Raw genomic sequence first — 24,652 nt, 5'->3', positions numbered from 1 at the left:
GCTAGTGAGTTCTCTACCACAGCCAGCACTAATACAATTTCAGAATACAAAAGGAATTCCTGTTTGAGATTTTTTTATATGTTATTACACAACTCAGATATTGGTATTTTTTACATATTTATGCTTAGAGTAAAGGGGAAATACATTTGTCCTCATTTTACAAATGAGCAAAGAAAACTGAACAAATCACCCATAGTCTCTGAGGGGACTGTCTGATGATGACTACACTAAAACACTAGGATGCTCTGTTTTGCAGAAGCGTAAGAAGGAAAAAAAAGAATTAAAATCAGAGCAAGTCTTCATAATCATGGGAGAAAAGTCTGAGCACAAACCCAACCAATGACTATAAAGTGAGAGGAAAGAACTGTCCATGTCTAATTTCAGAGGCCATTTAAGAAAAATAAGGTCAGTGCTTAGAACCCTAAACCGAATTCCTTTGGCAAAAATCCTATTATACAAACACCTTTATAATAAATTTATCTCCACTTTTTTTTTTTTTTTTTAAGGCGGAGTCTTGCCCTGTAGCCCAGGCTGGAGTGCAGTGGCACAATCATGGCTCACTGCAACCTCTGCCTCCCAGGTTCAAGTGATTCTTCTGTCTCAGTCTCCCAAGTAGCTGGGATTACAGGCGCCCATCAACACGCCTGGCTAATTTTTGTATTTTTAGTAGAGACAAGGTTTCACCATGTTGTCCAGGCTGGTCTCGAACTCCTGACCTCAGGTGATCTACCTGCCTCAGCCTCCCAAAATGCTGGGATTGTAGGCATGAGCCACCATGCCCAGCCCTATCTCCACTTTTTAAAGTGGTCTAACTTTACCAAGACATTTCTAAGCTGACCATAGCATTTTAGTTTAGTTCTCAAACTCCTGGTGGTAAGAATCACTTGAGCTATTTGTTAAACACACTTGTTCCAAATACAGATCTGGATGGCCCTATAGAGATTAAGAACATATCCTGTTCAGTCCCTTGACCTCTGATCCATGATTCTATCTGCTTAAGGACCTGAATTCACTTAAAATAGGTTTGTTTTATACTTATACAAGTGTAAATTTATTATATACATGTTAAAATAACTTTTAATATGCTTTTTACAGACAGTAAAGCATTTTTAACAAACAGTTTTTTAATATTTCTCACAATTATTGAAGAAAACACATAGATTCCAATCTCATTTCACAAATATGAGGCAGAGGCCTACAGATCTAGTCTTTAGGCCAGACTACATTTAAAGAAAAAGAACTTTAGAGAATTAATGTATATCAAATTGTATCCTGTGCTTGAATCATATTGAACAATTCAGCTGTTGGAGAGAATAATCTCAGTAACCATCAAAAATGAGAGGGAGCCTGGGTGCGGTGGCTACGCCTGTAATCCCAGCACTTTGGGAGACCGAGGTAGGCAGATCACAAGGTCAAGGGATCGAGACCATCCTGGCCAACATGGTGAAACCTTGTCTCTACTAAAAATACAAAAATTAGCTGGGCGTAGTGGCGGGCGCCTGTAGTCCCAGCTACTTGGGAGGTTGAGGAAGGGGAATTGCTTGAACCTGGGAGGCGGAGGTTGCAGTGAGCCGAGGTCATGCCACTGCACTCCAGCCTGGGCAACAGAGTGAGACTCCGTCTCAAAAAAAAATAATAATAATAAATAAAAAGGAAAAAAATAGAAAAAATAAGAGGGAGAATCTCCTCAGCCAGTTGCTAATGAGGCTTTCCTTTCCAAAGGAAATGTTTATAGGTCACTCTGGAATTTCTAAATACAACATGGCTTAACTTTGAAAATATTTTTATGACCAGAAAAGTATTAAAATGAACATTTTTTAAACGTAAACATTCTTTAGTCAATAGCAGAATCCCAAATATAGAAAAGTACATAAAAAGAGAAGAATGAACTCACCAAGAACTGTTAAAGCCAAAAGAAATAGTAAAAGTAAAGTCACAGGCAGGCAGAAAAGTAAAAGAAATGGAAAATTATTGCATATGGGTACTAATACACATTTAAATAATTGTCTGTTGTCTGATTTCAGACAACACAACAGGAGGTATCATTTTTATTAACAATAGTAGTAGTATCCTTATTCATTATGTTATTTCAACAATACAAGTTACTGAGTCCCAGAAGAAAAGAAACCCCTGCCTCCCATCATCCTTCTCTTGAGATTCTCTGGTGCAATCTGAATTCCTGTTTTCCTCAGAAAACCCTTCTCCAGGTTTACCAAGACATAGAAGCTCCCTCAAGTCCATTGAATGCCCCAGTGCAAGCTGCTGCAGGAGGCAGGTAGTGACCTAGACTCAGGTCAGCTGTGTGCAATGGGGACCAGCTGGATGTATATTTGGACCAGACTCCAAACTGTGTGTTGCAAGGCAGCAGCGAGGCAGCTCCTGTTATGAGAAACTCACAGAGCGAATTGCTCTTGCATTCTCTCCAAAATACACTAAGGTCTTTCCTCTTTCTGTTTATGTGTTTATGTGATGCCATTCTCTAAACTAGTGACCAAATCACAATTGCACCAACTCTTGAGTTCTGCACACATATAATATAGATGCACACGGCCCCATAACAATACAATTCATACAAAGGCATACATACATCCAATAAACCAGTGCATTCTCAGTTATCCAGACCTCTGGATAATTGAAGACTAAACCTTTAAAAACACCCCACCTTTAACAGCTCAGAGCTAATTGTTAGCTGACACTAGGAAACCTACTCCCTCCCTGCTTGCCAGCTGCATAACCCAAGCTTAATTTCTGTGGCTGCATCTAAGCCCCATCACCTCTTCTCTCTTTATTTGGATTCCTCAAGCGTTTTTTCTTTCCTAGCTTTTCCCATGCTTCTCACTTTGGAATGAAAAGACAGGCCTTTAACAGGCATGACAAGCCAATCAGATGGCAACCGCCCTACCCACCACAAAATCTTTAGGCATTCAACTCCCCTCAACTGTTTTCATCACTTACTACTCAACAGTTACTCTTTGTAGCTAAAAATGTTTTTTGGCATTTTCCTGGAAACCTGAGAAGAGAAGAAGGCTGATTTCTAGATAATCTAGCTTATAGCAGCATTTCAAGTTCATTTAAATCTATTTTTATAGACATACTAAGTTCATTCAACTTTTTTAAACAGCATCACACCATTGTAAACTGGACCTTGCTGTCAAATCAACTTTGTATTCACTTAATTTAATTCAAGGACGAATGTAGATGTGGATACAATCACTTGTGTTAATAAAATGATCCAAAATTTAGCTGACAATTTACTATAGTGAAAATTACTCCAAACTCAAATCACTGACTAGTACTTACTGTGGCATGATAGTTTCGATACATGGGCATTTTTAGTATCTTTGTCAAGTAATCTTCCAGTTGTTTCTGTAATGCAAATAATTTAGGTAAGTGTTAACATGGTCATATTTATTTTTAAAAATTAAACAGTAGTGACAATGATGAGATCATCATTTTCATCTTAACTTGTATAAGTTATTCAATTATTTAATAATATAATCATGGAGCAAGGAATCCTGAATAGCATTAGTCTGTCATTTCCATAATTCTCTTGAACTGTTATTTAAATATCTTCTTACTTTTTAACTTTCCATATGCTTAGGTCTTCTATAAACTGCTGACAAGCCCTGAGCTATATATTCTTTTAATCCTCCATAGCTATTATAGCAGGACTTGCTATAAGTTGTTTTAAAGAATTTGTTGCTATTACCAAAAACTTTCATTTTTTTTTCAATTCTAACACTGAACTTACTGAAAGATACACTACAATTTTTAAACAGCTTTCCAGGAAAAAAAGTGGAGAGAGGTTAAACGACTTTCTAGTAGAATGTACTGATTTTAAATATGCTAAACTGTGTGTGGAGGCAGATGGGGAGTAGAGGGATATAGGCTTGGGGCACTGGAGCAACAGATGTCAATCATATTGACCATGACATAAAATTTAGCATGGTTTTGCTTAATCACTAAGTTTCATTTTCAGTTGAATTCACACATGTGCACACAGTAAACCAAAACTATATAATTGTGTATGTCTAGGTATCTTGGAAAATATTTGGTCCAGATACCTACAGAGATTTTAGCCAAGATGACAACTACAAAGGAGAAATCAAACATTCCCTCTGGAACATAAATGTTTCAGATTGCCAAACAGAACTGACAGAAATTAACAAACACTTGTTCACTTTCTAGTAAAAAAAAAAATTAATCGTCCACACTCTGTAGCACCCATCTTGGAAGCAGGCAGAAGTGCCCCTCCCCTGGAGTTTTCTGTCCCCGTGCTGTGCCGGTCTGTACTCCGTCATACTCTTCTCAGGCCCTAACTGCTCCATCTATAGTTTAGGAATGAGATTTTACATATATTTAAGATGGGCTATTATGAACACAGAAGCTTATGTATGGAAATATATTATTTTAAAAGAGTAGATCTCAAAATCCCCAACAATGAGTTCAATCTTTGACCCACAATAAGCTCAAAAAGGTTCTAGTTGGGAGAACAGCTTCTTCATAATGTTAAGTCCTAACCAAGGACGCTCTTCCCCTTCTGAGAAAATGCATTGTATGGCTTGGGGAAAGAAGGGACTGCCTAACTAGTTCCAGAAAAGCTAAACCAGCCTGGGGGATCGATGAGTGGATGAGAGGAGTTGTAGCCAGGCCTACTTCACCCCTCAGTAGATGCTGTGTTTCTACAGCACTGCAAAATTAGGTTCAAAACAACAGAATAGTGAAGCAACGTACTCTTCTACCAAGGAATTGTTCTTCTCTTATCATGTTTTCAGATGAACGGGGCAAACTGGGCATCTCTCGAGGCTCCTCTCTCACGTTTTGCCTCCTAAATGTGTGTCTAAAACACAAACACACAGAATGCAAACACTTACTAGATTATTCTGTGACTATGACTTTAATGTATCTTTCATGAGATGGCATATTTTTAAGACACTATTTAATTGAAAATATCTACCAACAATAGACTAGTTAGCCAATACTGTGAATTAAATACACTTTTTATTTATTTATTTTAGAGACTGGGTGTGCTCTGTTGCCCAGGATGGAGTGCAGTGGTACAATCATGCTCACTGTAGTTTTAAACTCTTGGGCTCAAGCAATCCCCCTGTTGCAGCTGAGTAGGTAGAACTACTAGCTACCACCACGTGCCACCGCATCCAGCTAAATTTTTCATTTTTTTTGTAGAGAGGAGGTCTTGCTACGTTACCCAGGCTAGTCTCAAACTCATGGCCTCAAGTGATCCTCTTGCCTCAGCCTCCCAAAGTGGTGAGATTACAGGCGTGAGCCACTACACCCAGCCAAAATACACTTTCCATTCAACTTGTATACTGGCATAATTAATTCCAAAATGGTTACCTTCTGGTGGGAATGGGGATTCGGATAAAGGCTTTGTACTTGAGCAGCTCTCTGTGAAATTCTTGAAAGTGCTTGAATTTCCTCTTAACTTGCCATTTAAATTCCCCATGTGTTAATTCAATAGTGTAAAGATTAATACTTGGTACCTACAGTGATACATAAAAATGTTTGATATTTTAGATAACAATAAAAATTTCAACAGCTTTCAGTGAACAATATTTAATTAGTAACAGGGAAGTATACTTAAGTCCAGCCTACTTATTTTGTGTAAGTACTTAAGTAAATTTCTTTCAAAAGCAGCCAATTACAGAAATAATATTCTCTAAATGTTCACTTGATGAATTACATAAGACAAACTTTCAATCACACATGAGACGATTCCTACAAATGCTATTCCTCCAACATATCTGTGTGTGTGCATCCACGCACACACACACCTGAAACAAGGAACTAGGTGGAGGAGACAATGAGAGAAGGCCCTAATTATTCTTCAGGGGTCCAGTCCACAAATATAAGCAGTGAACCAGGCAATTGGCAGGGGTGAGAGGTATTGTATACTAAGAGCACCATCTTGGCTGTTTCTGTTCTTCAGAAATGGCATGACATGCCTTCTCTCCTTCTCCTGTGAAACACATTCCAAGGTCCAGCCTTGTCTATACCACCCACCCACCCTGAGGAGCCACCAGTGTTAAGGAGGCATGGGTGGAGAAAGTGAATGCGGTAATGAGTATACAGTGTACATTTGTATAATATTATACATATGTATTATCATTACTAAATCTTCATAACAAGCCTATAAGGTAAGCACTGTTATACCCCTTATTCAGAAGAGGAAACAGGAACAGAGATGTTAAGTCACTCGTTCAAGATCACAAGGCAAAGATGAATTAAATCATGCAGTTTGGCTCTAGAGTCTGTCATTTACCCCCACATGTTAACTATCTTTCAATCTAAATGCTGGCAGGTGAAAAAAGAAAACAAAGCTCATCTTAGAGACATTTCTGAGTGAGTTCTGCTCAGTGGTGTATCAGGCAGACATGGACCCGAGTTACAGGGAAAGCCTAAACCAGAGGCTGACACCCAAGTGAGTGCAGGCTGGAAGTCAGTACATGTGCAGGTAAGCTGGGACACAGCACGAGGCAAAACCACCCAGAAAGCGATGCAGCGCATGCCACCTCCAAAAGACAAGGAGGAAGGGAAGGCGAAGCTGTGCCCTGACAGCTGGTTATTAATCTGTGCTTCCCCTGAGGCAGGAGGCAATGGTGGCCTTACTCTGCCATGGCTAGAGCTTAGCCTGAAGGGACAAAAGTCACCACCCTGCAGCCATTTTCCTCCCCTGGAGACTTAACAACTGCAAAATCCAGGCAGGAACAGAGAAAAGGAGCTACCCTAAAGGTTTCTTCTAGTCCAATCCATTTCAAAGGATTTGATTGCTGAAGACATTTTACTCCAAAGCCTTTTCAGCGTTCAATGAAAAAGCACATGAATGAGGACTAAAGGATGGTTTTCTAGGAACCATTCAGAGAGGCAGAGTATGCCTGCAGAATTCTCTCAACAGTATTTTGGGGTAATGGCACTGGCCAATCCAGTATCCTGGCTTTTTTTCTTAAGAGCCAGGGAGCACCAACATTTTCATTCTAAATAAACATTAGGAAAGCTAAAATTCTTGTTGACTTATACTTGCCATGCAAGGTGGAACAAATACGCATCAAGAGTCCAAATGAAACAGAAAACTAGGGAGAGAAGAAGAGTAAGAGAGGCACTTTGCAATTTATTACATTGTTAATTTGCCTTACATGCCTTTTTAAAAGAAAGAGCTTTGGCTCGAATGAAGAAAGAGGAATATAAGAATGAAGATTAAGTGGGAAGGAGGCAAAACCTTGACAGGTGACAATGACTTGGAAATAATAGATAAATAAAAACAAACAAACAAACAGCCACAAACATGGTCATAGCTAGGAGGGAGGAAAATGAAAGGCTATGTAGTAGTAATTCACATATATTGACAAAAGAAAAAATGGTGAATCCATAAACGCTCTGACCCTTGTTGTAGATGTGAAGCGTTCCACTTCCAAAACTTGTGCTTTTATTGGACAGCCAGAGAGATACGTCTGTATATTAGGCTCCTTAAATCCTTGAGTGTTATAAACAGCAGAGAAAGGAATATACACTAAAAAATAAGCAAATAAAGTTAATGCAATATATGATTAGCATAACTTGTCTTTTACAGGCATTCTTTCAAGAACCATGTGTTAAAACAAGAAAGCCTCTTACAAAATGATCTGAGCCCAGTGTTACATCTGCAAGGAAAATCAATCATTTGCTGGTTACTTCAAATTTGTGCTCTTCCAAGCAACCCTGACAAACTCTTTTCTTCCCCACTCAGATCATCCGTCTTTACCTTCCTGTATCTTGGCATCGCTGGGAGACACGTCGTATTCTACCTCCTCTCCCTCAAAGTGGAGTTCCCGCGTGTCCAGATTTTCTATGATATTACTCATGTCAGCAGCAATTTTCTGCAGTGCAGAGGTATTTACCCGTGACTCGGTTTTCAGTGACATGTTAACTTAGGACAGAGTAAAAGCAAAGGGGCTAGGAAAGAAGAAAAGGGTTACAAAGACTTAGCATTTTGATAACATAAAATGCTATTCCACAATTTGAATCCAGACTTAGATACAGCATATGGAAATAATTCCGCCTGCTCTGTGTGAGGCTCAGTTATCCAAAACAACCTTTTAGTTGTTGTTTCTGTTTAACATTTAAAGGATTCTTAATTTGTAAATTAAAACGGAGTACTCAATTGTAAAAAAGAAAAAAAAAAAAAAGAAACACCACATTGAATGCCAACATTTCTCTCATCCGACTTTATTAAGTTGGATAAGTAATTCAAGGGAGATTGGTTTGGGAAAGCTTATTCAGAGAAAGAAATAGATTATTTGCTATAATAAATACAGTTGAAGACAGAATATAATGTAAAATAAGCAACTCAATATCTCCAAAAGAAAATTTAGAATATTTCACATATTGAAATATACAGATTTAGAAATATTTTTATGATAGCATAATCTTTCTACATTTTCTCTGTAGGTGATATCACAAGCAAAGTGTATATTACCTTTCGAGATATGAGAATTTGGCCACGACTTTACATGAGGTATAATGACGTATGTGTCTTGAAGGGAAATTGATTAACGTACCTATTCCGAAAGATATCTGAGGTGCTAGAGTTATACTTCCCTCCTTTTTTTATTTCTTTAAAGAAAACTAGTTCTATTTCATTCTGATATTTAATAACACAAGTCGTTGCACATCAGTACCCAGGGCAGAAGAGTTCACATGGATATTATTTTTCATGTAAAATATTGAGATTCAAGCTTCGCACACTGTCATCAGAGTTGGATGAAACGTCTGTTTTGCCTGATATAGAAATAATCTCTCTGTTAAAACCAGGCCCTAAAACGGAAGGACCCTCATACCAGTAACTCTTCAGCACATGTTCATTTATAACTGCAAATCACAATGGGCATCCACCACGTGTGAGATGAGATGAATGAAAATGTGAAGGTGAATAAGGCAGGCCCCTGTGATTAAGGAACACCTGATATGGGTGAGGGAAATGAGGCATATAACCCAAAGTTCACCCCTGGCCTCCTCCAAGGTCTTGGGCTTCTTGAGAATGAAATTTGTCCGGGGAAGACACTTATCTGGGTCTGTCCTGCAAGTGCTACCAAAAAGCTAAGTGGCTATATGGGAATGCCAAGAAAGTCTCAGGAAAACTTATACAGCCCTTATTATAACTCAGTGAGTCTCTAAAACCTATACTGTTATGTCTGGGAGAAAGAGACTGTTTGGAAATTCAAAAACGGGAGTGAAGGAGGGAGGTTCTGGTTTGGCCACATATATAAAATTAATATATCTAAGTTCCCTGGAACTATGTAATCAATCATGTTTCTTTCTGTATGTCGGCTGTAAGAAAGCTTGGAGCCAAATTTGTGGCCTACTATAGCAAAGTATAGGACTATCTCTTCCCTTCAATGTTCCCTCCCACTTCTAATTTATATTATAATAGTTAATAGTTACTAATTGTTTAGAATGCACCTCACTGGTTATAATTGTTTACATACATTGTCTCATTTGTCATTAATAATAAATCTGTGAGGGTTTGTTATTTCTATTTTGAGCATGACAGGAGTTTGTCATTCCCTCTTTATAGATAAGGAAACTGAGGCAAAGAAAGACTAAGTAACTTGATCAATATTTTAAACTATCTGTCCAAGGTCACACAGCTGATAAGTGGTGAAGAAGGGACTGGAATTCAGGTTTCTCTAACCCAAAAGCCAATATTCTCAATCACAATCTTTACCTTGCTATCTATTCTTTGTAGATATGTAAGCCCTTGGAATAGATGGAACAGTTAGTATAAATAAGTACCCTGGGGCAAGTCCATTTAAGAGCAAACCCTAATAGGAAGAATTGGAAATAAATTCCTGCAACTCGGTTACCACAAGACGAAGCCATTTACATTCCCAGGGTCTTTGTTTCCTCTCTATAAATTGAAGAGGTTGAGCCATTTCATCTCTAGAGTTCTTTCAACACAAAAACCCTAACTGTAGATAAAAGATGCCATAAAAGTGTTCAGCCTCCCTTATAATTTAATTACTTTAACCCTTTTCCTAGCCCAAGAAATTAATCAGAGTAGTTTTGCATGTGAGTAAGAGAAGCAGGTAGCAGAATGTTTTCTAACCTACATAATTTAATTAAGATCTATTCAGCCTCCATTGAGGAGCGTTGCCTTTGGTCAAAATCAAAATATGTATGTCCTTTCCTCTTCATTCAACAAACACTTAACAATGTGTCAGATTTTATTCTATTCAAAATACAAGGTAATGAAAAATTTAGAGGAAAAGAGACAAGGAAAAACAGATAAGAAATTACATCATATCATTGCAGCTTGTTAATTTTTAAAGACTTCAGATATTTTTTATTGATTAAACAGACTTATTAACTTTGTCAACTTTCTTAACATAGTGAAGACAAAGGTTACTCCAAATAACCTTCCTTTTGAACTACGTGCTGATCCTAAAAATGCCTGTTAATTTTAAGAAATACAAAGACTTCAGTAATCTATACAGTGTTACAGAGCTAACGCATCAAGCTAAAATAAATATCCAACTTCAGATAGAGAAAAAAGAAGCATATTCACTTATGAAAAACTTGAAGAGTGAGACATGAAACAAAGAAAACATCTTATCATTTATCAAGTGTTTATTACATGCTAAGCACAATTGTAGCACAGTTATGTTATTTAATACTCACAATGACCCCACATGGTAGATATGATTATTCTGAGAGATTTAGTTAAGCAATCGTCCAAGGTCACTCAACTTGTGTCAGTGTTGAGTTTATAAAGCAGATTTTGTCTGGCTCTAAAATCTTATGGAGTTGGTTACAGAGGCCCATAATTATTACTTTTATTTTATGGGCTTGAATGTCTATAAATTTAAATTAATCTTTTATATGAAGTTTAAGTCCTGTGACAAGAGATGTCCTCTACTTTAGTCACCATACCTTGGAAGGGATCATACTAATCCCACAGTCACTTCAATTATGAAAATGACATATCTCAACAGCTTCCTGAGTTCCTTCTTAGCCTTTTACTTTTCTGGTTTATAATATTTTATAAGACCATGTGGAAATGGACCCAAAGCATTTGCAGATTTGTTCATGCTTTTGTAAAGACTTTACTATTTAATAATAGACAATGAATCATTTGTCCATCTTTACCTTTACTTGTGTCCATGGGCATTGTGTGCTGACTTTTCATCCAACCATTGTATTGCTGGTTTCATTCTTGAATATCAAGCTGTAAAACCATCTATGCTCCTATGTTGTCAAATCTTCATTTATCAGTCAATGTTTTCTTTCATCTAAAATAATCTATAATAGGGGGTGAGCAGCTGCCACAGGCACAGCCTGTATTAGTCAGCAATTGGATAAGGGCTTCAGTGTTTACACTTGAGATAATGTAATTGATTTTGTTACCTCCTTATAAAATTATACTGCAAGATCATTATCTTTTTCAGTACCAAGAAGAGATGGTGCCCATGGAGAGATAAGAGCAGCTGTGTTTTATTTCTGTTTGCATTTGTATCTGGAAAGTAAATAAGGGTTTTTTTTTTCTCGTTTTGAATTATAGAACTGAAAATCTTTGCAGGGAAGATTTAATGGCCTCCAGTTATTCAGTGATGAAATCAGAGAATTTTCTATTCTCAACTTTCAACAAGATTGGGAAGTAGAACATCAAAGAGAAGCTGACACTTTCCTTTTCAGATAACAAATAGATAAACACTGCCTTAGCCAAAATACAATAATATCAACTATAATTATTGATATTAACATAAATATGAACATTAGCCAATATTTGCTATATTTGTACTACATGCCAGGTACCGTACAAAGAGATTAATATCATGATCTCATTTAATCTTCACAATAACTTTAGGAGCTGGGTCCCATTGTTACCAGCATTTTTAATGAGTAGCTTAGAGAAGGTAGGAAACTTGGCAGGGCCACACGGCTGGGAAGTGATGAAGCTGGTGATCAACTTTGATTGATCTGACTTCAAAGCCCAGCTACCTACGAATCCAGAGGTGGGACTGTGGGTGGAAGGAAACATTAGCACTGGGAGGCTTTTACACTTTGCTTCATATACTCTTAAAATAAAACTGTTTTTTTTTTTTTTTTTTAAGTCAAGCTCTTGCTCTCTTGCCCAGGCTGGAATACAGTGGTGTGATCATAGCTCAATCCAGCCTTGAACTCCTGAGCTCAAGTGATCCTCCTGCCTCAGCCTCCAGAATAACTAGGACTACAGGCATGTGCCACTATGCATTGCTAAAAAGTAAAACCATTTTTAAAAGAACAACAACCCACATTCACTCCGTGAACATAGTTACAATTTACTTATTACTTCCTTTCTAACATAATATGCAAAAATTTCCTCATTTTTTTCTAGATGCTATGGTACTTACTGAGAGAAATAAATGCCATGAATTCCTAAGCCAAAAATCATATCATAATGTATGAATGTAAAAAAAAAAAAATCATGATTAGATAGTTTAAACCCAAACTGAGTTGTGGGGATATCTTGTTTTCCCATTTTTTCACGATGATGAAAATTAAAGGATCCATAGTATATAACCTTCAAAAACACATCATACAGCAACTGTATTTCTGGAACTGACTTGATGCTCTCTGAGATATAAAAATTATAAATGTGGATTCAAGTACTAAACTCAATCTCTAGTAATATAATATGACTTGGATAAATGTCTTTTGAGTTTAGCTGACTTTCAATAAAGTAAATGATATTAACATATTTTACACTCCAGACTACATGTTTTGAGAAAATACATTTTAAATATCCTCTGATGTTTAATTGGATCTTTGACTTTTTATAAAAAGGAACATGACTTCCACAAATATTAATGGAAGGTGATTATGTACCTTGGACAGAAAATGAAATGTCAATGGTATAAGGGAAAGATCAAATGACCTAGGATTGTTCTACCCTTACTATGAGTGTAACCTGGGCAACTACCAGTCTGAGGGTTGCAGTGTCCCTCTATGAAATGTTCCACTCATGCTTCCTCCCTTGGGAAGCTGTGAGGAGTAAATGTGATCATGGATACTCATCTATAGGCAAAAATCATCTCGGTTGCTAGTGTCATCTTTAATTCTATTAAAAGGGGACCCCTGAAAAAATAATCTTAACAGAGTTTATCCTGCTTTTCATCTCTTTTTTAGCTGCCAAAACTAACGTACCATCTTGCAACTGTCTTCCTGGCTGGGCTACTCTAAGAATGGGTCTCTCCCATTCAACCAGTTCTGAAATTTCTGGACTATACTACCCTAAGTATAAGAGAAACCAGTAAGCCTTCCTCTGCAAAAACAATCATGGAAGGCATTAGCCAGCCAGACCCAGCTAATGTCCTTCCTTTTCTTTGCATGTCTTCCTGGCCTCATCCAACCTGCTGTCCCTGGCTGGTTATGCAATCCTTCCTTGGCATCCCCATAGTGCTCGCCACTTTTCTCACGATTGTGGCTCCTGCTCCCTTTGAGGTCCAGCACCCTTTGCAACTTTGATGAAATCTATGAACCCACAACCCCAGAAATAAATGAGCATGGGTTCACATGCAGCATTTTGCATATATTTTCATAGGTTCATGGTTGTACCCTCAATACCTTTAGGTGAAGAAGCATGTCCACTGAGCTGCAATCATGTGCTGATGCACTGACACACCTGTCTTCCTACTAGACAGGGACACTCCTGGGGGAAGAGGGTTAGAGTCATGGGCATTCACCACAGACACCCAGCTGAGCACCTGCTCAACACGTTTGTTGATTAAGTGACATAATCAGTGAGCTATCCATAGAGAAAGCTGTCAGCTGCAGGTTATTCAGTGAATGACACAAAGAGATATTATTTCCCTTACATACCGCAGACACACTCAGATGTAGAAGCCTTCTGGTTGAAAAGCCCCTGAGAGGCGTATAACATGTAAGAAACAGATTGGCTGCCAAAGCAATCACAGCTAACACAGCAAACTGCTAGTGAAGCTTCCTGTGTGCCAGGCTTTTGCTGAGGGCTTTTCATGCATCATGTCAAATGATCCTCGCTGCAACTTCATGAGGAGTACTGTCATCATTCCCACTTTGCAGACAGTGAGATAGTGTGACAGAGGTGAAGAGTCAGAAAGTCAGTAAGTCACCTCTCAGCCTGGCTCTGGCTGACCCAAAAGCCATGCGCCTGCTCCTCTTCTGCCTTCCACCTGCCTTCCACCTCCAAGAAAAGGAAATGCCAAGATGCAGAATCACCCAGCCAGCTCTCCTGCCCATAACCTGTGAGTCCAGTTTGCTATTACGTCTATGGTTCTAAGAGTCAGAAGTTTGATTCCCAAACACAGCCCTTCCACTGAGCTCCACATCCAGTCTGATCTCAGGGAGCCCAGAGCCCAGCAATCTTCCACTTACTTATCCTTCTTTCCTGGCTTTATATCAAACCCTCCACTTGGCCTAACACTGATGCTGCTTTTATCCCTGAGATGTCCAGACTGGTGCTAAATACTTTGGACTCACTGTGCTCACAGAATAAGAGTTGAATTCATGTTCTCTTTTTTCCCCTAGCTAAAAACAAACAAACAAACAAACAAACAAACAAAAACACATCTATAATGACATAAAGCAAAATGTTACATCGCTCTTACAATTTCCATAATTTCTGCCATTAGCTAATCTCAACCAGTAAGTATGTTATTAGGATACTTCTAATAATGATCTCTCCCGGCCATTTTTAATAATAACCCAAGAAAACCAAGGCAGCTTTATGCCATGGAGGCACAAAGAAATCCCATAAGACATCATGGTTTCCAGAAGGGAAAACCTTCCAGACAGCTGTTTCACTATCCAATAGTGAATTAGGATATAAGTCACATGTTTTGGGGCATGAAAATCATTTCTTGATTCTCATGACTTTTCGTAAGTCCTTTTACCTCTTTGGATGACCTTTTAAAAACATCCATGGCATTTGTTCTCTGGCATGAGCTTTCTGAGTAATTTCCTTTAATATGTCCTAGAGTTAAATATTTCCCTTTTTGCAGTGGTATCAGCTTCTAGTTCATCTCAGTCATATCTTTGAATTCAAACTGCTTCCAGAGTCAAATACAGATGTTAAAGGAAATTGACATCTATTCAAATGCTGAAGGAAATTGACATCTATTTCAAATGTTGATGGTTAAGAAAATATGATGTGTCATTTCTTGAGTGCCTGCACTGAAAGGCATGTTACGTGTATTACTTCCGATTCTCACAACAATCTCACTGGGGTCATGGGAGCTTACTGAGGCTGCACAGTTGTGAGTGGTGGGACTGGTTCTGGTATGTAGGCCACTAGATGGGCTGGGTCCCATCTGCCTTCCTGGCCTCTGCTCAGTAAAGATCCCCAGTCATGACTGCTCTCACTTCTTCTCCTAAAGCCACCAACCATCTCAACCTCCTTCTGGGCGAGGGCAGGGCTTTGGCACAGCTTCCATGGCATGCAGTACAGCACGCGGCTCCACTGACCTCTGACCAGACCCTCGGAGGCACTGGCTCATCCAGATGCTTTTGGATTCAGTTAGAGTGCTGCACCGGGGACATGTTCTCTTGCTTCCTCAGGAGTTGTGTGTCAGGCGGGTAAGAGGAGTACAGGAAACCAAGTCTCACAGCCTGTGATACTAGGGCAGGTTAAGTTGCTGGCAGATGCATGCCTCTCCCCTCTCCTTCAGGCCTTGGCTGTGCTGAGCACACTGATACAAAACAGTCAATCTGGAAGATGTTCTATGTGATGGAGTGACTGGCTGCTTTTCCTGGGAAGCTATGGCCAGCCAGGAAATGACTGCTTTGCCTTCTTTCCTGCCTCTCTTCTCTTCCCCCCCATTTTTTTCTCCTCTAGAATTATAAACACCCCTATTCAACCCTACTATGCAACCCCAGAGGCTCTATACAGGAAACTTGAGCTAGGACAGCGTTAGAACCAGGATTCCAAAGCCCATGTTTTGTTTGTTTGTTCTTTTTTTTTTTTTTTCTGAACCATCCTGGCTCCTGCAGAAATTCGTTTGTGCTGAATTTAACAGTAATTTTTAAAAAGCAAACTTGTATAATGTTTACTATGTGCCAGGCAGTGATCCAGGTGGTTTGCATGCATTAACTCAATCTGTCCTTACAACAGACCTATGAAGTAGCTGCTATTCTTAGCCCCTTTTCATAGGCAAGGAAACTGAAGGCACAGAGAGATAAGTGACTTGCTCAAGGCCACACAACTATCTGATGTACTTTGCTATTATTTCTGCCTTGGTTAACTTGGGCAAAGTCACTTTAGTTGGTGCTCAGTTTCCTCACCTAAAAACTGAAAATTAAAATATCTGTTTTACATGAATATGAAGTCGTCTGTGTTTAGGACTTTGCAATAGATACATTATAATTTTAAAAACTCCTCTGTCAACATTACTAAATGTCAGAAAAACAACATATTCTAAATGACATCACCCAGAAGATAAAAACCTAGCCCAAATGCCAAGGACATTTAGATGAGGATTCTGAGCCAACATCTAAGAAGATTTATTCCTGTCCCTGTAAGTGACAAGGCACATTACAAAGATTTGTATTTGAAGAGAAAATATGGGAGGATCACTCCTAACTTCAAAGCCTGTTAATATGTTTATTACGTGTAAGTCGGAGACTTTGTACAACCACTGGATTGACTTAAGTCAAAGGGAAAATTCTTCTTTATAAAAGAAAGGTAGTTAATATTGCTAAAAACTGTGGTCAGACTTCTAAAATTAACATCCTTGGATGTTAAATGAATACTCAGTTTCTTTATGGCCAAGAATAGAATATTCCTGCTTTCCTTTCTTTCACTTCTCTTCAAAGCAACAGGCAAACGACCTCTGTTAGTGTGAGTTTTGGCAGTACAGAGAGTGTTTTCGATGATATCCCATGAATTTCACCTATGAGAAGAATGAATCTGGCAAACACACATCGTAATCTCCTCCAAAAACTCTCCAGTGCTGATTAGCTTTTGAATCCTGTCACAACTGCTAGTTGACATAGCACAATTTCAATTTTTTGGCCATCTATATAATTACTAAAAATGTTTGTTGAGGCAGTACTGTACCATGGTACATTTGTGATTTTGAGTGAAGTAACTTGAAATATGACTCTCCTTATGGTGAAACAAGTTATTTATGTCTTTCTGTGCCTCAGCTTCCTAATGTGTAAAATGGAAGTAACATTGTGTGATTTAGAGCTTGGACTATACTAGATGCTAAAATAAAGTTAGCTGTTCTTATGTCCCTAGTTATTCTAAGAGCTATCAGTAAGACCCCTGCCCAAAGTCCATATATTCCCACCTGAATCATGTCCCTCCTAAGCACAGGAACTAGCAGCAAGAGCTGGATCTGGGAACGGTCTGATGTTGTCTGTTATAGAAAACACTGCTACAAACTTCTGGAAACAAAATGAATCAAGCTGATACATACGCTCCATTTCTACTGAAAACACAGAATTGCTAGGTAAATTGTGATTGTTTTAAGAAAAGATTTATTCAAGGTTAACAGCAGTGGCAGCAGCAACAAAAACAATAATGAAGAAAAAACCTACAGTGTCTAAGAATGAAGAAACTGAAGTCTGATGGGCACACTGGAACTGAAGCTGTAGGGTCCAAAGGGTTCTGGATCTCAGATAAGCATCTGAGATTACAGTTCTGTTCCCTCACATAAATTTTAGGAGATAAGATCCCAGAACCATGGGAGGCAGTGGCCTGGAAGTGACACGCTTACAAAAAAAACCCAGAGCTACAAAGAGCTACACTGCCTCTTTAAAAGGGACTAAATAACCACACCCAGCATCCCTGGGAAGAAACTACATGGAACTGTGATAACTACAAAATGAAAAACTGTATATAAAAATTATCCAAGATCACAATGTCTAGTTTCAGTAATAGAGGTATTACTTTTATTAGATTTACCATCCCACAGATAACAACTACACATTCTGTAATATATATAAAACTACTCTATATATACACTATATATATATAGTGTGTGTGTGTGTGTATACATATATATACATAACTTGCTTGAAAAACAACCAAAATCAAGCAGAAACTGGAAGGAAACCTATATTCGGAAGAAAGAAACAGCATTGTTTTTGTCCAAGGGCTGGTCCCAGACCATGTCAACTTGAGTGACTAAAGCTCGGATAGAAAGTCCATAGATTTCTGGCTTGAAGAACCAAAGAACAAACTTCACAGCTATCACAGCAGCTGAAAAGTGAGGCCAGAAATCCTAGAAAGGAGAGAGCCACAGAGGGGGAGACAACCCCAAATTTTGCATAGGCTGACGCTTGAACTATGTAGGCATGGGATACATTCCAAAGCTACGCAGCTAGTACGAAAATGACTTTCACAGATATTTCTGCTGCTGCTCACCACAGGACAGATGGGGTCTGGAGTTTGAGTCCAGGCAAGTTAAATGACTGTAAAACAAAACTAAACTCAACAAAAAATCCAAACTCTGGAAAGAAGTATAAAGGAATCCAGAGTCTCTACAACATGCCAGTCACAATGTCACCTAAAACTATTACACATAGAAGACACAGAAAGATGTGATCCATTGTGAAGAGTAGAGACCAAGCCTGACATGTTGAAATTAGCTGAGAAGGATTATTTAAAACAACTATTATAATAATGCTCAAAGATGTAAAGGAAAATATGGTTTCAGTGAACGAATAACTAGAAAATCTCACCAGAGAAAAGAAAAAATTTGCAGGATGGGCTTAACAGCAGAATAGCAATGACAGAAGAAAGGGTCAGTGAACCTGAATACAGAACAACAGAAATTATCCAATTTGAAGGACAGACAGAGGGGAAAAAAGATTTTTTTAAAAAAATGAACAAAGCTTCAGTATTTTATGTGATAATATTTTAAAAATCTAACAAGCATATAATTTGAATCCCAGAAAGATAGGGTAAGAGAGAAAATGAGGCAGAAAAAAAATGTTTAAAGAAATAATGATTAAAAAATTCACTAAATTTGGTGAAAGAAATAAATGTACAGGTTGACGAAGTTCAGTGCATCCCAAACAGGAATAAATACAAAGAAAATGACACCTAGGTACATTAAAGTCAAGCTGCTGTCACGTAAAGAAAAAACTAAATTTTAAAAGCAGCCAGAGAAAAATAACTTGTGTTCAGGAGAACCATACTAACGACGATGAACTTCTTATCAGAAATAAATGGAGGCCGTAAGATTGAAACAACATCCTAAAGCTCAATAAATGTGGTATTGAATTAGTAAATAAAGGTTGCTTTTCCTCAAAGGAAATCTACTGATTCAAATTCCTAAGAATTTCTCACAGAACCTGACAATATGATCCTCGAATCTGTAACAGAAAAATTATAATAAGTAGATAAGACTTGCCCTATCAGATAGATCAATAATTATTACAAACCTGAAAAAAATAAAATTGTACATTATTGGCACAGAAATAGATGAACTATACCAAATAGGGACCCCCCCAAACAAACCTATTCAAATATGAGTTCTTGGCATCTGACAGAAGTGGAATGAAAAAAATAATGGAGAAAAATAAACTGTTTAATACATGATGCTGAAACTATTGGCAATTCAGAGAAATATAAAATAAAATTAGTTCTCTACTTCAAAGCTCCAATAAGAATAGTTTCCATATTATAGTCCCAAATGTGAATAACAAATGTTTTTAGGATTAAAAACCTAAACATGAACTACAAACATGTAAACATTTGAAATAAAATATAGAAGAATGGGCCGGGCGCGGTGGCTCACGCCTGTAATCCCAGCACTTTGGGAAGCTAAGGCGGACGGATCACGAGATCAGGAGATCGAGACCATCCTGGCTAACACGGTGAAACTCCGTCTCTACTAAAAATACAAAAAAATTAGCCGGGCGTGGTGGCGGGCGCCTGTAGTCCCAGCTACTCCTCGGGAGGCTGAGGCGGGAGAATGGCGTGAACCCGGGAGGCGGAGCTTGCAGTGAGCAGAGATCGCGCCACTGCACTCCAACCTGGGCAACAGAGCAAGACTCTGTCTCAAAGAAAAAAATAATAATAATTTCATATCTATATCATGATATCTAGTAAACTTGAAGATGATGGAACCTACTGGCCAGCAATGCTTCCCATAAGTTCACAGAAATATGTTCACAGAAATACTCCCCTATGGTATGAGAAGACATATATTCAAATGGGCACTAAAGCACTATTCACAATAAAGAAAATTAGACAACTGAAAATATCCATCTACCACAGAATAGGCAAATGAATGTTTCAAATGGAATGCTATACAGCAGAGAAAATAAGTGCATTAGAACTACATGTATCAACATGAATAAATGTCAATACAAAGTTTGATGGGAAAAATCCGGCTTACAGTTTTTGTTTGGGATTTAAAAACATAGAACAATCCTGTATGTTGTCTATGGATAAATATATAGAAGTATGACATAAAAACTAATTGAGGAAATGATACACAATAACTTTAGAAGAATGGTAACATTTAGCAAGACAGGAGGGAGGAGAACGCCGTTAGCAAGGAGTCCAAAAGGGACTCAGTGCATTTTTATTTCTGTGGTCTCTATCATACAAATCTGACATTTTTTCTGGCTAAACCAAAGTTATCTATTTGCAGCTCTTTCCCTCTTGCTGAGCTGTAAGCTCCTTGAGAACTCAGAATAACAATAAATGAAACCTGTGGCCAGCCTTCCCAGTTGCATCTCCATGGCAAACATTAATCTGTGATCACAGCCTACTTTCTCTGAGCCTGCATACACCTCCGAGTTCTTCTCACCCCATACTTCAGAGGCTTTAACATCTTGCCCTCTCTGAAAGAAATCAAATCTGATCTCTCTCATATCTTTAGTATTTGTTGAGAAGAAATGAATTAAATGAGGGAAGTGAATTATATAACTGATGGGCAGTATTTTACTATGTGTGTGTATGTGTCTTAGAAAGAATAGAAATTAATGCAATTCAATTCAATTCAAAACCTGTATGGTGCACATATTTGGTGGCACCAAACAGGTTTTGAATTGAATTGAATTACATTGAGTAAGAACTAAGCATACAATTTTTAGACTGAAGAAACCAATGAATAAAAAACCTGATCTGTAATGCCTGGCACACATGATGATCTAGGCATTCATTTGGTCCAACCTCTTCAATGCACTGAGAAGAGAGAGGCTCAGAATCATACAGATAAAGGATTGATGAGACTAGAACTTACACCTCTGTTGCACCCTGCTTGCCCATACAAGTCTGTTTCAGGGATGGATTCTTCCTTTATAATGCAGCTTTGAACCATGTCTGAAATGTGTAAGAAAGACAACCAGACAGGCAGGATAAACTGCTTTTGTCTGAGCTGCAGTCAGACTGCTCAACAGGTGTGGACAGGCTGCCAGCCTCACTGGTAAAGAACTAGTTTGGTCTTTGTTTAACCACTGCTCCTATGCATAGGATATCTCTAAGGAATAGAATATCTCTAAGGAATAGAGATATTCTCGGGACACCTGACTCCTGCGACATTCCCAAGGGTCAGAAGCAAATGGGTTGCATCAATACTAACAAGAAATGGCAAGTTAAAAGGCAGGCTGCCAAACTTTGATGAACTGGAAAGAGAGTCAGTGTGCACCAGCCAGATTGATAAGCTACCTTGCTTTCCAGTGCAGCTGTTTTGCGGGGCTTCTTAAGCAGCTTCTCAGGATGACAATAGTTCACTCAATGGATATTTATTGAACACCTACTATGTGCTGAGCACCATGCTAGGCACTGGGAATATAAAATAACCTCATGAATTTCACTTTACCATGACAAGGGAGGCTTTAAGGGCAGAATCTCTCAATGTCCCTCACCTTATTTGTGATTTTGACTCCTTGCCAGCCCACCAAAACATTGGAAGAAGGCCCCTCCTCTGCGTGTCCTATCTCCCACCTTTGCTTGTTTCCAACGCTCCTCTCATTATTTCATCAGTCAACTCCCTCATCAACTTCTCCTGATCCTGTGGCTTTCCCCTATTACCACTTAAAACATTCTCAAGTATCTCAATTACACATATGTTCCCTTCTACTGCTTCTCTCTTGCTGTGACTCATAGTCAAGGTTTTTGTGTTAGGTTTCCCTGCTCAGCTGGACTGAAAAAAACATGCTCCATGCTCTCCAACCTCAGCCTTCCAATAGGTTGCTCCCTCTGCAGCTTTGCCTTCCTCCAACCCTATCTTTGCCTGACTGATTCCTATCATCCATTGGGACTCATATCAGGTGTCACCCCTTCCAGAAAGCTTCCCCTGACAGCCCAGGCTGGTTTAGGTGCCTTTTTTCTCAGTATTTCTATAGCATCCAAGTGAGTCCATTGAGTACATTCCTTTCCACTTGGTCTCTGACTCCTCTGGAAGACTGAGTTTTCTGAAGGGAGATGCTGTCTCTAAATCCTGAGTCACTGGTGTCTATTGGGTTCCCAGTCACTGTTTCTGAATGAATCGAATGAGAATGAATGAATACGAACAAGACTTAGAACTGCTCACAATTTGGGCAGCACAAAGAACATGTGTGTAATGCTTTCTGGATTACAAAGCATTCTGTACACATACATCTTCATTTTCCTAACAATCCTACAGGGGAAACTATTATTTTTAACCTTCTTTTCATTGAAGAAGCAATAACTCAAAGTGATTAAGGTCATACTGTAAAACTGTTGGTCTGAGACTCAGTCCTGAACTCTCAACTTCACGTTCTCTGCTTTTTCCATTTCCTGTAAATTACTGCCTTCATATTCAGATGTATATAATTCTCCATAAACTCTCCTCATCAAAATCTCGTATCTCGAAACCAATCTTCTCACCTTGTGTCTAACCAAACTACGTATTAGAATTGAAGATAAGTCAATTCTGGCTAATTTTAACAAAAGAAGTACAGCTAGAAAAGGAAATAATACAACCAGAACAATAGAGATAACACTTCCATTGTCCTCCAGTGTGATGGATGAACATAAATACTAGTGATATTACATCTTTCTTCCAGGTGGCAAAACTTCTCAAATGTAGGGTTTATGACAAAATGACCAGAGATTTGCCTTGTGACTCACTCCTTATTAAAACCAGGAAATCTCCATCCTATCTGGTGAGACAGCTGTGCAGGCAACTTTTATCCAAGGTCACCCTTGAGACTCAGCTACTACTCTATCTCCGATAAGGTGTTAACTCGCCACCAGCTCCTTCTAGACCTCACACCCCTGTTCATCCAACTGAGAGCATGCAGTCCATCTCTGACTATTTGCTTGCCCAAAAATCTCTGCTCGTATGTCCTTCTTTTGCAGTCTTCTGGAAAAATTCAACCCTGGGCCACACCAACTATCTGCCTTCTTGGCACTTATCCCAAGGCTTCTAAACACGGCTGGATAAAAAGCACTCAACTACGCAGACTGGCATTCATGGGGCTTTCCAGCTATGTCTCTCACCCTCTTTTCAAAGTCAACTTCCTAAGAAAGTTGTCTACTTGCTCCTTCTAGTTTATCACTCCTCCTTCTTTAACTTGCTGTCACTGGCCTCCATTTGTACACTCCACCAAACAGCTGTCTCCAAAGTTCATAACCACTTGCATATTCCATAATCTGAAGGACATTTCCCCAATCTTATCTCACTTAATCTTTCTGTTGCACAACCCTTGACTGCATCCTTCCTGAGGGTCTCTTTCCTCGGCTTCCATGTTCTCACACTCCTCCAGTTTTCCTCCTCCCTCTCTGCCAACTGAGATGGAGTCTTCTTTGATGCTGTTCTTCTTGTGCTCAAAATTTACATGCTAATATTCTTCAGGGTCCTGGGATTATTCTTTCTTACTCTACACATTTCCCAGGGTGATCTCATCCACTGTAATGGATGGTTAAAATACATGCTGATGTCTCCTTTACTCAGGGATACCACTGTTGAGTACATTCCTTTCCTCTTGGCTTCTGCCTCCCCTAAAAAACTGGGAGCTCCCTAAAGAGAGAGGCCAACTCTGTATTGCCCATCACTAGCATCTACTGGACTCTCAGTAACTGTTTCCAGCTGCAATCCTTGTCCTGATCTTCAGACCTGTCTATGTAACCGCCTAGGAACTTCCCCACTGGGTGATTCCATAGAGCATCTCAATATGCTCAAAACAGAATTCACCATCTTCTAACCACAAAACACTCCCTCTTTCTATGTTTTCTTCCTGAAAAAAATTGGAAACATCATCTACCCAGCTGCACAAACCAGAATTCTGGAACTCATCCTTAGCAATTCTCTTTCCTAACTCTCTATATCCAATCAATTAATAAATCCAGCCAAATTCTAAATATCTCTCCCATCTGACCATATTTTAACTCCATAACCATGACATGTTTGAAGAAGTGAAAAAGGTGCAGTGCACCTGGACATACAGTACAAGGTAAGTGATGTCAAGGCATTTACAACTTTATCTCTTTACACCCCCTTCCCCCAGAGTGGTCTTGATGCTGTTGTCCTAGAGTTAAAAAGTCTTCCATAAAAATAAGTTTGGGCTGCCCCAAATATGATTTCACAGGATAAGTAACTCACTTTTACTTGGTTATTTTTAATTACCCGGCTAAACTACGGTATTTTATCACAAATTTATATTCTGCTAAACAGAAAACCAGCTCTCTTTATAAAGCTGCTACAGGGAACAA

General features: G+C 38.7%; 1 protein-coding gene across 1 annotated transcript in view; it reads right to left on the bottom strand.

Moving 5' to 3' along the window:
• PLD1 (phospholipase D1, phosphatidylcholine-specific) overlaps positions 1–24,652 on the bottom strand; it is a 175,302-nt gene that overhangs the window by 136,353 nt on the left and 14,297 nt on the right. The window contains exons 2-6 of the mRNA XM_011998296.1: positions 7,760–7,950; positions 7,401–7,528; positions 5,359–5,504; positions 4,735–4,840; positions 3,301–3,366 (exon numbers count right to left, since the gene is read on the bottom strand). Coding sequence (XP_011853686.1) covers positions 3,301–3,366; positions 4,735–4,840; positions 5,359–5,504; positions 7,401–7,528; positions 7,760–7,919 — 606 coding nt within the window. The 5' untranslated portion in view covers positions 7,920–7,950. The remainder of the gene's footprint in view (positions 1–3,300; positions 3,367–4,734; positions 4,841–5,358; positions 5,505–7,400; positions 7,529–7,759; positions 7,951–24,652) is intronic.

The sequence above is a fragment of the Mandrillus leucophaeus genome, unplaced genomic scaffold (genome assembly GCF_000951045.1).
Source record: "Mandrillus leucophaeus isolate KB7577 unplaced genomic scaffold, Mleu.le_1.0 Scaffold566, whole genome shotgun sequence".
Taxonomy (NCBI): Eukaryota; Metazoa; Chordata; class Mammalia; order Primates; family Cercopithecidae; genus Mandrillus; species Mandrillus leucophaeus.
Note: the sequence above shows the minus strand (reverse complement) of the source record. Positions and strands in the feature narration are given on the sequence as shown.